Source organism: Anomaloglossus baeobatrachus, chromosome 5 (assembly GCF_048569485.1).
Source record: "Anomaloglossus baeobatrachus isolate aAnoBae1 chromosome 5, aAnoBae1.hap1, whole genome shotgun sequence".
NCBI classification, from domain to species: Eukaryota; Metazoa; Chordata; class Amphibia; order Anura; family Aromobatidae; genus Anomaloglossus; species Anomaloglossus baeobatrachus.
The window spans coordinates 74,925,430-74,943,173 of record NC_134357.1 but is presented as its reverse complement, the minus strand read 5'-3'; the positions used below and the strand labels follow the sequence as shown (position 1 = coordinate 74,943,173).

The 17,744-nt window shown below is 44.4% G+C and overlaps 1 protein-coding gene across 1 annotated transcript in view; it reads left to right on the top strand.

Annotated features, from left to right (window-relative positions):
- Positions 1-17,744, top strand: part of SEMA4G (semaphorin 4G) — a 351,753-nt gene that overhangs the window by 311,784 nt on the left and 22,225 nt on the right. Inside the window, exons 11-13 of the mRNA XM_075348593.1 lie at positions 1,003-1,225; positions 5,700-5,815; positions 16,151-16,305. Coding sequence (XP_075204708.1) covers positions 1,003-1,225; positions 5,700-5,815; positions 16,151-16,305 — 494 coding nt within the window. The remainder of the gene's footprint in view (positions 1-1,002; positions 1,226-5,699; positions 5,816-16,150; positions 16,306-17,744) is intronic.

Here is a 17,744-nt window from a genome sequence, read left to right as displayed (position 1 = left end):
GAAAAGGTCAAATTCTCTGATTGCGGCCTGGACCTCAGGGGTTCATTCCCACCCAAGTCCCGTCTGAAGGCAACAGCCCAACCCGTCCGGATAGGTACCACCGCCAAGTCCCAGAGATCCAAGGGCCAGCGCCTGCGGGCAAAACGGGCTCTCCCGACACGTACACGCCTGGGAGCGGACTACCCGTGGGAAGCCATAGGAGTCAAATACACATACACAGGTGCAGGAAAACGACAGCCACCATCAACCCGTCCGGGGAGAGTGAGAACACCGCAGCCGGCTGTGGGCCCCGTCCATCCAGCCATTTGGTTTACCAGAGACTCTGTCCTTCTGTGTCTGAGTGAGTACAACAGTGCCATCCGGCACCTCGCCTCACCGCAACGTTGCACCCGCGCCCACGCTGCCTCCCTGCATCGGCACCTGCACCAATACCCTCCTCCCTACTCCCCAACCAGGGCCCCGGGACCAACAGCCCCTACCCATGGAGGGGTCAACACCTTAGCTGCTCTCTGCCATCGCTCCCGGGATCCCCCGTCACCAGCAGCGGTGGTGCCCACCATCACCACAACCCGTGGGTGGCGTCATGACCGACATCCCCAAATACCCACCAAAAACCTCCCCTCTTCACTTGTGGGCGAGGAGGCGCTGCTCGAGCGCCCGGGTCCGGCCCCGTGCTCGAGCCACTGAGGAGCAGAAGCACCGGACCCGAGCGCCAGCGATTCCCAGGCGAGCGGCGTTCCCAACCCCGCCACCCGCGACAAGTACAACAGTCAGAAATGATGGAAAAATTCCGCAAGTTAGACAAATACTTGTGTAGCAGGGGCTCTATAAATAGGTATAAAATGGTTGTTTTTAGATCTTGTTCTTCCTCTGTTTTAGTCTTTGGTATCTTGAGGTGACCGTTATAAAGATGATTTTCATTGTCTTAGAATTATTTCATTGAGCATGTTTCTACGATCATTATTTTAATATTTATCCTGGTTGGATTTTCTTCCCTGACAGTGTATTACAAATGAATATCGGCGCATTGGCTACAACGATTCACTGGATCTTCGGAGTAATGTCCTTAACTTTGCGAAGAGTCATCCCCTATTATCTGATATGGTTAAGCCGATTGGAGACCAGCAGCTTCTCTCTAAGAAGAATATTGTCTATACCCGTATCGCTGTGGATCGAGTCACAGCCCTGAATAAAGAACAGTATGACGTGCTGTTTCTAGGGACAGGTCTGTATGACAACATCCTCTGTACTGTAGGGCTGAATATCACTGTTACACGTAAGGGGGTTGAACCACAGTTGACTAGAAATAAGCGGACCTTTCAATGTTTGGGTTTGCCTGGACTTTAGTTAGACGTTCAAGACCTGGACTTGATGTGAACTGGATCCCGAACCCTATATAAGTCAATGGAGACCCGAACTTCTGTGCTATAAAATGGTCATAGTAAGGGCTAGGGAGCTGCAAAAGGAAGTAAAAGGAGAGCAATAGCCATGCAAACAAATGTAGATAGGGAATAAGAAAATAACCTGGGCTCCCGCCTATTTTTGATTAAAAGCGCAAGCAAGGCAGACAACTATGGGCTGCAACCCTCAGCTATCAGCTCTCCCTCCCTTTGCTGGCTGTCAAAAATAAATAATAAATAATTTAAAAACGGTGTGGGCTCACCTTATTTTTGATAACCAGCCAAGGTATAGCAGGCAGACAGCTGTGAGCTGATATTATCAGGCTGAGAAGGCCCATGGTTATTTGGCCCCTCCCAACCTTAATATAGCAACCCGTAGCCTCCCCAGACGTGGCACATCCATTAGATGTGCCAATTTTTGCACTGTTCTCAACTATTCCCGATTGCCCTGGTGCATTGGCAGTCAGGGTCAATTGACAGCTGGCATCAAACCAAGGGGTTAGTAATGGATAGGTGTTTATCAGACAACCCCAATACTAACCCGGCAAGTGTTGCGTTAAAAAAAAAATACACACACACAGGAAAAAAAATAGTTTATTTGAATAAAGACTCCCCCACACTCCCTCTTTCACCAATTTAATAATTAAAAAGAAATCTTGATAGTTCGACGTAATCCAATGGAGTAATGTTCCACGATGCCCATCGACTCCTATGGGGCTACAATCTGAGAATGTTCTCAGAACAAGGTTTCACACACCCAGTCAGCGGTACATATTCTGGGGTGCTGCTGACCAACAGTGACCTATACAGACTTGTTCTGAGAAAGTTCTCAGAACGCAGCTCCATAGGAATCTATGTGCATCCGAACGTCGGAACTTGAGATTTACAGAGGGAGTTCCTGACGCCTAATAAGAAGGAACTAGCCAGTGGGTCAAGAGGCGCCAGTGAGTGGTGGAGAATTTGTCAGAAGCTGTGAGAGTCATTGAGTCTGGATTTACTTCTAGAAAGAAACCAGGGCAGGGCAGTAAACAAATGCGTGAATCCAGAATGACAATGTGAGTGCACGGCACGACCTTGGGAGTGTCACTCTGAGTAGCCGAAGGGCTTGTTGTTAGTCTAAGAAGTCAGGAAACCGAATTGCTATAGGCCAAGAAACATTTCAAAACACATTTTTGAGGTGTTTCTCAACCACGGTGCAAGTGACACTAGGTGCTCTATGAGTCAGAAGAAGAAAAAGAAACATAGCTTCTGTTTCAAACAGTAGTCTTAAAGAAATGCTGTATGAACACCAAGGACTTGGACTCAAACTGTTTGGACTGCAAATATATTGCAGCCGAGTGTGGTCAGGAAATATATATTTATAATAGAGCCTAGAGATGGTAAGGACCCACAAAGGCACTGGGCTACCATAGACAAGAGGCTAATACGGCCCTGCATATAAGGCCTTGGCTGCGGAAGCTGTAGCTTAGTGTAAGAATAGGGATGGAGCCATGAGCCCCTATGGGTATCACACATCAACCCAAGAGATAAATGGTAAGGCACAAAGTCCTTTAAGCCCAAATAAGAGACCGCAACAAGTGCTTCTCAATAAATTTGAATATCATCAAAAAGTTAATTTTAGTAATTGAATACAAAAAGGAAAACGCATATATTATATAGAGTCATTATGCACAGAGGGACCTATTTCAAGTGTTTATTTCTGTTAATGTTGATGATTATGGCTTACAGCCAATGAAAACCCAAAAGTCATTATCTCAGAAAATTAGAATATTATATAAGACCAACTGTTGAAATTATTTTAATCTCAGAAATGTTGGCGCCTACTGAAAAGTCTGTACAGTAAATGCCTCAATACTTGGTTGAGGCTCCTTTTGCATGAATTACTGCATCAATGCGGCGTGGCATGGAGGCGATCAGCCGGTGGCACTGCTGAGGTGTTATGGTTGCTTTGATAGCAGCCTTCAGCTCATCTGCATTGTTGGGTCTGGTGTCTCTCATAGATTCTCTATGGGGTTTAGGTCAGGGGAGTTTGCTGACCAATCAAGCACAGTAATGCTGTCATTATTAAACCAGGTATTGGTACTTTTGGCAGTGTGGTCAGGTGCCAAGTCCTGCTGAAAAATGAACTTTCCATCTCCAAAAAGCTTGTCAGCAGACGGAAGCATGAGGTGCTCTAAAATTTCCTGGTAACCGGCTGCGCTGACTTTGGTCTTGATAAAACACAGTGGACCTACACCAGCAGATGACATGGCTCCCCACACCATCACTGATTGTGGAAACTTTACACTAGACCTCAAGGAGCTTGGATTGTGGCCTCTCCACTCTTCCTCCAGACTCTGGGACCTTGATTTACAAATTAAATGCAAAATTTACTTTCATCTGAAAACAAGACCTCAACACCTTGGACCACTGAGCAACAGTCCAGTTCTTTTTCTCCTTGGCCCAGGTAATACGCTTCTGGCGTTGTCTATTGGTCATGAGTAGCTGGACACAAGAAATGCGACACTTGTAGCCCATGTCCTAGATACGTCTGTGTGTGGTTGCTCTTGAAGCACTGACTCCAGCAGCAGTCCACTCCTTGTGAATCTCCCCCAAATTTTTGAATGGCCTTTTCTTAAAAATCCTTTCAAGGCTGTGGTAATCCCGGTTGCTTGTGCACTTTTTCCTACCACACTTTTTCCTTCCTCTCAACTCACCATTAATATGCTTGGATACAGCACTCTGTGAACAGCCAGCTTCTTTAGCAATGACCTTTTATGACTTACCCTCCTTGTGTACTGCATTCTGGACATCTGTCAAGTCAGCAGTCTTCCCCATGATTGTGTAACCTACTGAACCAGACTAAGGGACCATTTTAAATGCTTAGGAAGCCTTTCCAGGTGTTTTGTGTTAATTATTCTAATTTTGTGAGGTAATAACTTTTGGGTTTTCATTGGCTGTAAGCCATAATCATCAACATTAACAGAAGTCAACACTTTAAATAGATCCCTCTGAGTGTAATGACTCTATATAATATATGTGTTTCCCTTTTTGTATTGAATTACAGAAATAAATTGACTTTTTGATGATATTCTAATTTATTGAGAAGCACTTGTAGATTCAAGCAAAGTGCAGCAATCTATTCATGTGTTACAACCCCATCATCAAATGTGCACATAACAGCAAACATTAAGCTTATTGTGCCTCCTCGTGAGTACTAAACATAAAGCCATTTGTTAATGTAAATGCTAGCTCATTATGTACACTACAAATCTAGCAGCAGAATACAGGCTGCCATTAATATGTACGTGGCACAGTTTAGATGACGATAGGTAATCGCTATTCATGCAATTTTCTAATATCTTAATAGAAATTCCCCAAATGGCCAGCTGTGCCTCCAGAAGTGCATTAGGGTACCATCACACTTTAGCGACGGTCCAACGATCCCACCAGCGATCTGACCTGGTCAGGATCGCTGGTGCGTCGCTACATGGTCGCTGGTGAGCTGTCAATCAGGCAGATCTCGCCAGCGACCAGTGACCAGCCCCCAGCCAGCAGTGACGCATGGAAGAGATGCTGCGCTTGGTAACTAAGGTAAATATCGGGTAACCAAGCGCTTGGTTACCCGATATTTACCTTGGTTACCAGCGCACACCACTTAGCGCTGGCTCCCTGCACACCTAGCCAGAGTACACATCGGGTTAATAAGCAAACCGCTTTGCTTATTTACGCAATGTGTACTCTGGCTACGTGTGCAGGGAGCCGGCACTGACAGCCTGAGAGCAGCGGACGCTAGTAACCAAGGTAAATATCGGGTAACCAAGCAAAGGGCTTCCTTTGGTTACCCGATATTTACCTTGGTTACAGCTTACCGCAGTCTGCCAGACGCCGGCTCCCTGCTCCCTGCACATTCAGATCGTTGCTCTCTCGCTGTCAAACACAGCGATATGTGCTTCACAGCAGGAGAGCAACGTCCAAAAAATGAACCAGCACTGTGTGTAACGAGCAGCGATTTCACAGCAGGGGCCAGATTGCTGCTCAGTGTCACACACAGCGAGATCGCTAATGAGGTCACTGCTGCGTCACAAAAAACGTGACTCAGCAGCGATCTCGCTAGTGATCTCGCTATGTGAGAAGTACCCCTTAGTCTGGCGAGAATGTGTCCTGAAATCACAGAACCATTTATTGCAACCTGCAGGCAGCTAGTTCGGGCTTGTTGGTTTTCCTCCCCACTGCTTCCTCCATATTGTCATGGTTTCCATATCTTGTACTACAGAGGGCACACATACCATCTCAATCAGACTTTATAATCTCTTCCAGACAATGGCTGGCTTCACAAGGCCGTCGTTATCAGTAACAAGGTTCACATAATAGAAGAAATACAGGTTTTCAAGACTCCACAAGCTGTTGAAAATTTGGTTTTATCCAAAAAACAGGTAGGATATTGTGTTTTTCTACTGTACCTGTTTAATTTTAGTGTAATATACTACTACTTTAGCAGTAAGTTTTTGTAGATGCGGCAAAAAAAAGAGCAGTGTAGACTGCCCTGGATGGGACCGTGGCCACCATTGACGACATATTTTGTGCAGTGCCAGTGCCAGTATCACAGGACATGAAATCCATTGTTGCCAGTTGTATAACTCGGTCTACTCTTTGTAGCATGTGTAGGAACAATTTGGTGCTTTTTCATGGGTTATACCAAAATTACTTTTTTTTTTATTACCCAAAACCGACCATACATAAAGGATACCGACACTCCAAAATGCTCATACGTATAACGTCAGTTTTGTTTAGCTGGTGTCTGGATACTTATAACATTCGGACAAATATCAGAAGCGCTCATTTGAGCATGGTGCCCCATCATCACTGAATCTTATGGTTTTCCTTGGATAAGTGTGAAACAGTAAGGCCGTTTTCACATTTCGTTTTTACCTCCATTCAGTGGTCCCGTCGGAACTTCCGTCCGAACACCACCCACAAAACATGTTTCGGATGCATGCGCTGACGTGGCCATTGACTATAATGGAGCAGACGGAGTCAGTGTGTGCTCTGTCTTGCACCATTTTTGGGTGTATACGCTTTTTGCAGGTGGACACCAAAACGTAGTCTGCTACATCTACATCTTTACCACTGAACTGAGGTAAAAACGAAATGAGGCCTCTTTCACACATCAGTATTTTGTATCAGTGTTTCATTAGTATTTGGATACCAAAACAAGGAGTGTCTCCAAAACACAGAACAGGTGTCAGTCTTTCAATTATAGTTCTTCTCTGTAAGTTCCACTCCTGGTTTTGGCATCCAAACACTGATGACACACTGACGAAACACTGATGAGACACTGACGAAACACTGATGCAAAATACTGACATGGGAAAGAGGCCTAAGATCTAGGTCCTGGTCTGTCCCCATCTATTTTGAGGCCTGCTGTCACATAGTGAGGTGAACTTCTAGAACCGCACATAGAAAAAAAATAATTTGAGGGGCTGTATTCTTTTCAGGACAAAGTGACATTTTTATTGGTACCATATTTTTTTCTATACTCTCTTGGATCACTGTTTTTGAACATTTTTCGCTGATTATAACAATGAACACTTTTTGTTGTTTAAGTATATTAAAAAAAACCTTTCTGTTCCCTCAGCGTCCTCTTCCCTGCTTTTTGCGCCCCGCAGGCACGTCAACCTGATAACGATCGTAGCCAGGTCAGCTGCAGCAGTCAGCGCTTTATTTCAGGTAACCGTTTTTGCCGATGCTGCACAGAGTCAAGCTCTCTCTGCCCAACTATTTCAATTGCAACCTCTGACTATGACGTCAGCTCCTTGCCTGTGATTGGCTGGCGGCTGCCATTGGAACAGTTGGGCAGAGAGAACTTGACTCTACGCAGTGCCGGCAAAAGGTTTGCCTGAAATAAAGCGCTGACTGCTACGTCCTCTGCATCGGCTGTGATCATTATCGGGTCCATGCGCCTGTGGGCCACAAGAAGGAGCCTGTGGGGCCACGTGTTTGAGATCTGTGTTCTACTGTTAGGGACCATCCTGACTGGGTACACCTTGTTGAGGTGGGAAGGTTTTTATGCTCTTTTGATAAAAATATTGTCAGCTAAGTACCTTATATTATTTACATGTATTTATTTACTCCGGGGAATTTGCTACTTTTATCGTAAGTTTTCACTTTGGGTAAAGTAACACAGTGATACTAATAGTAAAAAAAGCTAAGATCCTAACTGAATACTTCTGCTCCTTTTGTTCCAGTGATCGGTGAGGAGGGTCTCAGTACCTGGAAACCCACTGATCAAAATTGAGTTGAGATATGGGATCTATCCAGCCCAGATCATAACATGTAACAAAAAAGATGGCGAGTCCATATCTTGAATATAATTTAGTTAGTTGAAGATAGTTCTTATTCACATTGAATGTATGTTTGGGGTCGTTGTCCTGCTGCAGAATAAATTTTGAGCCTGTCAGGTGCCTCTCTGATGGTATTGTATGATGGATAAGTACCTGCCTGTATTTCTCAGCATTGAAGAGGCCAAGAAATGGGCAACGTTGAGGACCGTTGGCACAGTGGGCGGCCAAGGAAACCTATTTCTGCAAATGAAAGACACATCATGCTTGCTTCCCTTGCAAATTTGAAGATGCCCTTTAGCGTCATCAGCTCAGAACTCGCAACAGATAGCTGGAACCCAGCTAGATGCTTCTACTGATTGAAAAGACCTGGCCAGACATCATGGACGAATTATGATTAAAAACCATACCTTTAACATATAAACAAGAACAAGTGACTCAACTGTGCATGAAAAGATGTCTGGACTAATGAGTCAAAATTTGAATTATTTGGCTATAATAGAAGTCAGCATGTTTGTGAAAGGCTGGAGAGCAACAGTGAAGCATGGTGGAGGTTCCTTGCAAGTTTGGGACAGCATTTCAGCAAATGGAGTTGGGAATTTGGTCAGGATTAATGGTGTCCTTAATACTGAGAAATACAGACAGATACTTATCCATCATGCAATACCATCAAGGAAGCATATTCTAAACTCCAACTGTATTCTGCAGCAGCACAACAACCCAAAACATACAGTCGATCTAACTAAGATATGGCCTCTTAGAGACCTGATCTCAACACCATTGAGTCTTTCTCGGATTACATGAAATATAGAAAGATTTGTGCTGTCCTACATCAACAGCAGATCCAAGATGTTTGGAACAACCTAACTGCAGAGTTCCTTCAAAAACTGTGTGCAATTGTATCTAGAAGAATTGATGATGTCCTTATGGTAAAAGCGGTCACACCAAGTATTGGTTTGATTTAGATTTCTTTTTTTTTTTTTCAATTACTTTGAATTTTGTTAATAGTGTACTATTAACACTTATATTTTTTTAAAGTATTCTTACTTTGCATCATTTTTCTAGACCTGTCTAAAGATTTTGCACAATACTGTGTATTATTATTATTAGTTATTATTATAGTGCCCTTTAATCCATGGCACTTTACAAGTGAAAAGGGGAATACATAATTGGGGCAAGTACAATAATCATAATAAGGCACAGACTGGTACAGGAGGAGAGAGGACCCTTGCCGCGAGGGCTCACAGTCTACAGGGGATGGGTGAGGATATCGTAGGTGAGGGCAGAGCTGGTCGTGTGACGCTATAGTGGACGGAGGGTTACTGCAGGTTGTAGGCTTGTTGGAAGAGATTTGCCTTCAGGTTCCTTTTCAAGATTTCCACGGTAGGCGAGAGTCTGATTTGTTGTGGCAGAAAGTTCCAGAGAATGTGGGAAGAGGAGATGCGAGGGGAGTAGAGGAGGAGATCTTGTGAGGATCTGAGGTTGCGTGCCGGTAGGTATCGGGAGACTAGGTCACAGATGTATGGAGGAGGCAGGTTGTGGATGGCTTTGTATCTCATGGTTAAAGTTTTGAACTGTAGTCATTGGGCAATGGGAAGCCAGTCAAGGGATTGGCAGAAAGGAGAGGTCAGGGAGTAGCGGGGGGACAGATGAATTAGTCTGGCAGCATAGTTTTGACTAAATTGTAGAGGTGCGAGACTGTTAGAAGGGGAGGCCGCAGAACGGGGGTTGCAATAATCCAGGTGGAAGATAAGGGCATGTACTAGTGTTTTTGCAGCTTCTTGGGAAAGTAATGTACGAATCCGGGAAATATTTTCGACTTGGAGGTGGGTGTAACAAATGTAAATGGACAATCTCAAGTGAGCCCTTGTAAGAAAAACTGCAAACAATGTAAACTGTAAAAACTGAATGAAGCACGAGGGGTTGTTAAAGAGAGAAATATAACCCAGTATCCTTCTACCTTCTTGCTCAAGGTCTTGTATAAAAGCTGCAGTAATTCAATGCATGGACAACAAATCCAGCACCAAAGCCGATGATATTGTGAATTTTACAAGTCTTGCTTTATCACTTCTGACCTGCTGTAACAGGTTCTGATTTGCTTTAGTTCTATGAAAGATTTTGTTCAGACAACTAGCAGTAAATTTATTACAAGATGTCCAAATTCCATGTAAACAGATTATATTCTGTCTACAGGGGGCGCTGTCCTATTGAAAATAGTGATATTTTAGTTAGAGTAAACCGTGTTGCTCCCTCTTTTCTCATACCTCTTGCAATAATGTAAAACTAAACTCTGTTCTGTACATAGCTGTCGCGCCATGTGACCTCCTATCTTGTAAATGACTTCTTGAAATCAGAAGTCACATGGTAAGACGTAAATGCTGATGTTTCTATGTCAACACCATAGCAAGCAAGCCAAAAAAGTATGAGCACTTGTCAGCAGCTTGTCAGAAACTGAGAGAGCGGGTGAGTTTGGTGAGCAGATAACTGCTGTATGGAAATCAATGGGCTGGTTAGTGGTGGTTGATATTTTAGGAGTTAACTCCTAAGGTATTAGGTATGTGTGCTATACTCCTAGCACTTTCTAATCATGCAGGAAGTTAGACCAGGAGATCAGGGCTGTGTCATTACTTCTCACACACTGAGAAATCTGCTGTAAACTTTGGTGAGGTATGTTTGTCTTTCTCCAGTATTTAACTGCCTGGTTATGATAAGTCAGCATCATACGAGGAGAAGTACATGCCCCAAGTGAAAACTATCTGATAACACCCTCTCGGACGTATTAAACGGTAACTCATTAGATGCAAACATTTCAAAATTCAACTTTAATAAACTTTAATGCTTATTTACTTAGAGCCCCTCTCCAGTGTTTGTTTTTTTCAGTCCTGGAGTGGTGTTTTACATTTAAGTCCCCATCCTCTGTCTTATACTTACCCTCCAGTGTTCTCAACATTTTTCAGCGCCAATATGATTCTCTTGTGCCCGTAACTTTTGTCTGACCAGAAGTCAGAAGTTACACCACAAACTCCCAATGCAACTCTATGAAAGCCAGAACGAGGCTCTCATAGACTTGTATTGAGTTGTGAGCTCTGGTGCGCTCCATGAAACACTGGAGCCGTTGTCAGGTCACAAATCACCAGAGATCAACCAGAACAACACTGGAAACAGGATCAGATGAAATTAAGACATGTGCCCTAATGACATTGTCCATAGGGATATTCAGTGATGTGACCATGTTTTGTGTTGTCCGTTTAAATGCAATGCAGCCTTATTGTAGAATAAAAATAAATAATAATAAAGTTTAAGGCAGGGCCCTGGAAGAAATTTTGGTTTTAGGCAGGGTTTTTGTAATAATTAAAGTGCATCTTGGGATACAACAATGGTATAAATCTTCTGAAACCGTCTTGAAATGAGAAATGTTTATCTCGAATACTTGGCTCCTCAGCTGCATATATTGATGGTTCCTTGCATCTTCTGCTCATTTGCAAATGCAGAGTTTTGGCAGTGGTGAGACCTCATTACTTATCACTTGGCTACACTTACTTATTTTTAGAGTTTCCAAGGAATAAAATAATTGCACCCCCTGCATTTTAGATATGGAAAGCAAATGCACAGAAAGTATTTCTAAGTATGAGTACTTGTTGTTACCGTAGTTTCTCATTTGGTTGGTACTATTTCTTTTAGTAGGTATCTAACTGAAAAAATGCAAACGTGTAACTTTCTGCTAAACAAAAAATTGCAAAAATGGGTAAAAGACAAAGTTGTTTTTTGTTTGTTTTTTTTTTTAAATTCCGCAAGACTGATGGAGCATATGAACCATTTTGAGAAAAAACGGCAACGAAAACCACAATTAAAAAAATGTTTTACTTAATTCCCTCGCCCTCTTTCAACCATAAATGAAGAATCGGGACCATAGTTTCAGCTTTGAATTTCGGTACAGGAGGTACCAGGGACGGCCAGTTACCAGGACATTTCTAACTAGTTAGGTTAGGGCTTGCACATTACACAGACACTTGATTTGATTCTAGAAAAGTCTGTGCTAATGTCAGAGTTTTTTTGTTTTTTTTTTATGTATATATTACATGTAGTACTCGGGATAGTCAGTCTCTCTCCCTCCCACTCTCTCCCCCTCTGTCCCTCTCTCCCCCTGTGTCCCTTTCTCCCCCTGTGTCCCTTTCTCCCCCTGTGTCCCTTTCTCCCCCTGTGTCCCTTTCTCCCCCTGTGTCCCTTTCTCCCCCTGTGTCCCTTTCTCCCCCTGTGTCCCTTTCTCCCCCTGTGTCCCTTTCTCCCCCTGTGTCCCTTTCTCCCCCTGTGTCCCTTTCTCCCCCTGTGTCCCTTTCTCCCCCTGTGTCCCTTTCTCCCCCTGTGTCCCTTTCTCCCCCTGTGTCCCTTTCTCCCCCTGTGTCCCTTTCTCCCCCTGTGTCCCTTTCTCCCCCTGTGTCCCTTTCTCCCCCTGTGTCCCTTTCTCCCCCTGTGTCCCTTTCTCCCCCTCTGTCCCTTTCTCCCCCTCTGTCCCTTTCTCCCCCTCTGTCCCTTTCTCCCCCTCTGTCCCTTTCTCCCCCTCTGTCGCTTTATCCCCCTCTGTCCCTTTATCCCCCTCTGTCCCTTTATCCCCCTCTGTCCTTCTCTCTCCCCCTCTGTCCTTCTCTCTCCCTGTGATCTCCCACTCTCCCTCTAATCTCCCACTCTCCCTCTGATCTCCCACTCTCTTCCCCCCCTTGTCACTCTCTTCCCCCCCTTGTCACTCTCTTCCCCCCCTTGTCACTATCTTCCCCCCCCTTGTCACTCTCTTCCCCCCCTTGTCACTCTCTTCCCCCCTTGTCACTCTCTTCCCCCCCTTGTCACTCTCTTCCCCCCCTTGTCACTCTCTTCCCCCCCTTGTCACTCTCTTCCCCCCCTTGTCACTCTCTTCCCCCCTCTGTCACTCTCTCTTCCTCCCTCTGTCACTCTCTCTTCCTCCCTCTTCCTCCCTCTTCCCCCCTCTGTCACTCTCTTCCCCCCCCTCTGTCACTCTCTTCCCCCCTCTGTCACTCTCTTCCCCCCTCTGTCACTCTCTTCCCCCCTCTGTCACTCTCTTCCCCCCTCTGTCACTCTCTTCCCCCCTCTGTCACTCTCTTCCCCACTCTGTCACTCTCTTCCCCACTCTCCCCCCCCCTTGTCACACTCTCCCCCCCCTTGTCACACTCTCCCCCCCCTTGTCACTCTCTCCCCCCCTTGTCACTCTCTCCCCCCCTTGTCACTCTCTCCCCCCCTTGTCACTCTCTCCCCCCCTTGTCACTCTCTCCCCCCCTTGTCACTCTCTCCCCCCCTTGTCACTCTCTTCCCCCCCCTTGTCACTCTCTTCCCCCCCCTTGTCACTCTCTTCCCCCCCTTGTCACTCTCTTCCCCCCTCTGTCACTCTCTCTTCCTCCCTCTGTCACTCTCTTCCTCCCTCTGTCACTCTCTTCCTCCCTCTGTCACTCTCTCTTCCCCCCTCTGTCACTCTCTCTTCCCCCCTCTGTCACTCTCTCTTCCCCCCTCTGTCACTCTCTCTTCCCCCCTCTGTCACTCTCTCTTCCCCCCTCTGTCACTCTCTCTTCCCCCCTCTGTCACTCTCTCTTCCCCCCTCTGTTACTCTCTCCTCCACTCTCCCTCTGATCTCCCACTCTCCCCCTCTCACCACCGGAATCATATTAACTGACACATTAGCTGTATTATACTAAGAATGTCCTTTGTTGCCTATAGCAACCAATCAGAGCTCCTAATAATGACCTGTTGCAAAATAGATGCACAGCTGTGATTGGTTTCTATAGGCCACCTGATATATATCCAGGCTGACTGTCAAAACAGCCAATATATTACCTCACACACCCAAAGTAAGTGTTGGGGTTTTTTTGCAAATAACTGTAAAGCGTGGGGTTAATATATACCCTCAAAACATAGTCTATGACGTTCCCTTAATCAAATATGGTGGCTGGGCAAAATTTCGTAATTGTAAATGTGACGATCCAATTTCCTTTAGCGGACGTATATACACACACACATTTATAAAGCTTCAAGAGGAACCTCAAGACCCACCTCTTCCAACAAGCCTACAACCTACAATAGCCCTCAGTCCAGTACACCACTGCGCAACCAGCTCTGTCCTCACCTATTGTACCATCACCCATTCCCTATAGACTGTGAGCCCTCGCGGGCAGGGTCCTCTCTCCTCCTGTAGACTGTGAGCCCTCGCGGGCAGCATCCTCTCTCCTCCTGTAGACTGTGAGCCCTCGCGGGCAGGGTCCTCTCTCCTCCTATACCAGTCTGTTTTGTACTGTTAATGATTGGTGTACGTATACCCTCTTTCTCTTGTAAAGCGCCATGGAATAAATGGCGCTATAATAATAATAATATAAATATATATATATATATATATATATATATATATATACGGACAGCTTTATATATTAGATGTATGAGTTATGGGGTTACAAAAGATAGGAACAGTTGAGTCTGAATGAGACTTCAAGATCCAGTATGAGTACAGCTCTCCTCATCTGGGTCAGTTTTTGAAGATGACTGACCTATGTCACAGTATGGCTATGTGGAGGTGTATAAAAGGAAATGCTCCTGCGTATGAGAGTCCTAAGGCCCCATACACATTAGACTGTCCGATGGTTGTAGAAGATGTCATCGTACATGTCCAATTTTGCACTGCCGACCTCATTGTTCTTCCAGAGATAAGCCACCAATTATCATAAAGACATAGAGAATATAGAAGCACTTGGCAGAACGAGGGTTCTTCTGAACTATGGCCGGCATAATTCAAACAAATTTTGTCTCGTTTAGGCATCTTTTTTGGAACACATGGTAATATTTTAATAATACCTGTTATATTGGTGCTCACTCACATAATTGCCATTTGTGTACTTAATTTTAATTCTTGTAAAGTTGCATTTGATGGATGGATCTCCCAACATTTTGGCATTTATATAAAGTTTACACAAGGCCGAGGGTGGGCATGCATGGAGTCAGAGCAGAGAGCGAGACTATGGACCTTTACTCCTGACCCCATACCGGGCGTAATGCAATGTATCCCTTTTTGCTGAGTGTTCCTTTAATTATTTGCCACGTCATGTGTTCACATAACTGGTTACAGATTCAGTCTGGTTATGTACGGTAATTAGTTTGGGTTAAGATCAAGCAATTATTTTTAAGAATGTCTTTGGGCTTGTATGCTGCTTATATGATTTACTTTGACAAGCTTTTTTTGGGAAGAAGACATTGTGTCCTCTACCTCTGCATCAGTGTATTTTATTTGTATCATGATCAAGTTACTAAACTCATCTCACAGTTCCTCTGAGATTCAGAACAGCAAGAAGGAGATTTATCAAAACATGTATTCCATAATCTTCAATTTCAGCCAATTCGCTATTGCGGTCCGCGCTCATCCTCATGAAGTGAACCCCCCCCTTCCCCCCCCCTGGACTCCATGACCTCTGAGATCCGGTGATGTCATGTCAACTCTTAGTTGACCCGATATCACCGCGGAGGGCCCCAGTCTTCCAGAGTGACTGGGCTGTGGGTGGCATTTTCGCCGCTCGTCACAGCCCAACAACGCTCCTGCTTTCGGCACTCTGCAGCGAAGGATAGAGCGCGCGCGACATGATGGGCTGTGATCCTGGGCTGTGATGAGCTGGGAAACGCAGCCCACAGCCCAGTCACTCATGAATACTGAGGCCAGCCTCCGTGATGTTGGGTCAACTGGAGGTTGACGCAAGATCACCGGATCTCAGAGGTCACGGAGCTCGGGAGTCACTTCATGGGGATGAGCGGACCGCGATAGCGCTGCTCAGAGGCAGAATTGGCTGAACAAGGTATTTAGAAAAAGCCTTCCCTATCCGTTTTACAGAGATGTGGCCCCTATTGCAGAGTAGTGACCCACCCCTTTAATGTAAGTCTATGGAGCCGTGTTCTGAGTCTCATAGACTTACATTGGGAAAGCAGCACCGCTTCACATGAATTTGCTGTGAATGCCGTCTAAACCGTGGTCTCATGGAACCAGAGTGGTGCACAAAACTGGAGAAGTAAGGACTTTACTACACTTTCATGTCATTACATGGAAAATTAGGAGGGATGAACTAAAATTTTTGATGAGACTTATTATTTAAAGAAAATGTACAGGATTTAAAAAAAAAACAACAATCGAACAATAAAAAAAGCACAGCTTCCCCCCCCCCCCCCAGAAACCACGCCTCACCTGTCCATGGACTATGGACTTGGTGCTCAGCTCCATTGAAACGGATGGGACTGAGGTGCAGTACCACATACAACCTGAGGACAGATGTAGCAATATTTTTAGACCAAAGCAACTCAGTTGGGGGCAAATAATCTTCTCATGAATATTACATAAAAAGGTTGATCCATAGAAAATACAACTTATACCTGGTATTTTGTTTGTTTTTTTTTCAGAATAGTTTGTATATTGGTGCCCAGAGTGGAGTACTACAGATCCCACTGTCTGGCTGTAATCAGTACACTTCATGCTATGACTGCGTCCTGTCCAGGAATCCATACTGTGGTTGGGATGGCAGCACATGCAGGAAACCTCTTAAACCTCAAGACTGGTAAGATTATTTATTTATTTTTTAATTTATGGTAAAGGATAACGGATAAAGGATATCTTATTCTTGCATTGTTATTCTTACTTAAGAAAGAAATTGATCAAACCTCCAATGTTGTGTAAAAGTTTAAAAATTTATTCATATAAAGATTTTAAAAAATTTGTGTGCACAGAAAATTAATCTATAGTTACGGGAGGGGCAATAAAAAGAAAAAAATGAATGAAGACATTCCAGGATACGTTTTGAATGCTAAATACATTCTAACACTGAGCAATGGTGTGGTTTCACGCTTCCACACCGCTTGGACAGTGCGGATCATAAAGGGTGAGCTCGTTTTTCCTTTTTCAGGCCGTTTGTAGTCATGGTTATACAGAGTGACATTGGAACAACAGAAAAAAAAAACGGAGCAAAAAGGCAAATTGGACATCATTTCACACGAAACCTTAAAAATAGGCAAGACAAAATTGTTGGCTCCCTCAACTTAATATTTGGTTGCCATCCCTTCGGAATAAATAACTGCAATCAATCACTTCCTATAACCATTCAACAAGCTTCTTACTCCTCTCAACTGGAATTTTGGACTCTTCTTTTGCAAACTGCTCCAGGTCTGTCATATTTGCAGGCGCCTTCTCCCAATAGCAATTTTAAGATCTCTCCATAGGTGTTCAATGGGATTTATATCTGCGCTCATTGCTGCCAATTCAGAGCTCTCCAGTGCTTTGTTTCCATCCATTTCTGGGTGCTTCTTTAAGTATTTTTAGGGTCATTGTGTTGCTGTAAGACCCATGTCCTAGAAAACAAACCCAGCTTTCTGACACTGAACACTGTTTCAACCCAAAATCCTTTGGTAATCTTCAGATTTCAAGATTCCTTGCACACAGTCAAGGCACTCAGTGCTAGAGGCAGCAAAATAATCTCACATCATCTTTGAGCCTCCACCATATTTGACTGTAGGTGCTGTTTTCTTTTCTTTGTAGGCCTCATTTTGTTTTTAGTAAACAGTAGAAGGATGTGCTTTACCAAAAAGCAGTAACTTGGCCTTACCTGTCCAGAAGACGCTTTCCCAGAAGGATTTTGACTTACTTGCGTACATTTTGACACACTGTAGTCTAGCTTTTTTATGTCTATGTGCGGGCAGTGGGGTCCACCTGGGTCTCCTGCCATTTCATTCAAATGTAGATGGCTAGTTTGCGCTGACACTGATGCACCCTGAACCTTCAGGACAGCTTGAATTTCTTTGGAATGTGATTGCGGCGGCTTATCCACTATCTAGACTATCCTGCTTTGCAACCCTTCATCAGTTTTTCTCTGTCGTCCATGTCCACAGAGATTAGCTTGCCACAGGTGAGTTTGAACATGCATCACATGCTTGAAACAAAGTGGTTTACCCTCAATTTTGCAAAAGTGCCAACAAATTTGTCTGGCCATTTTGGTGGTTTTGT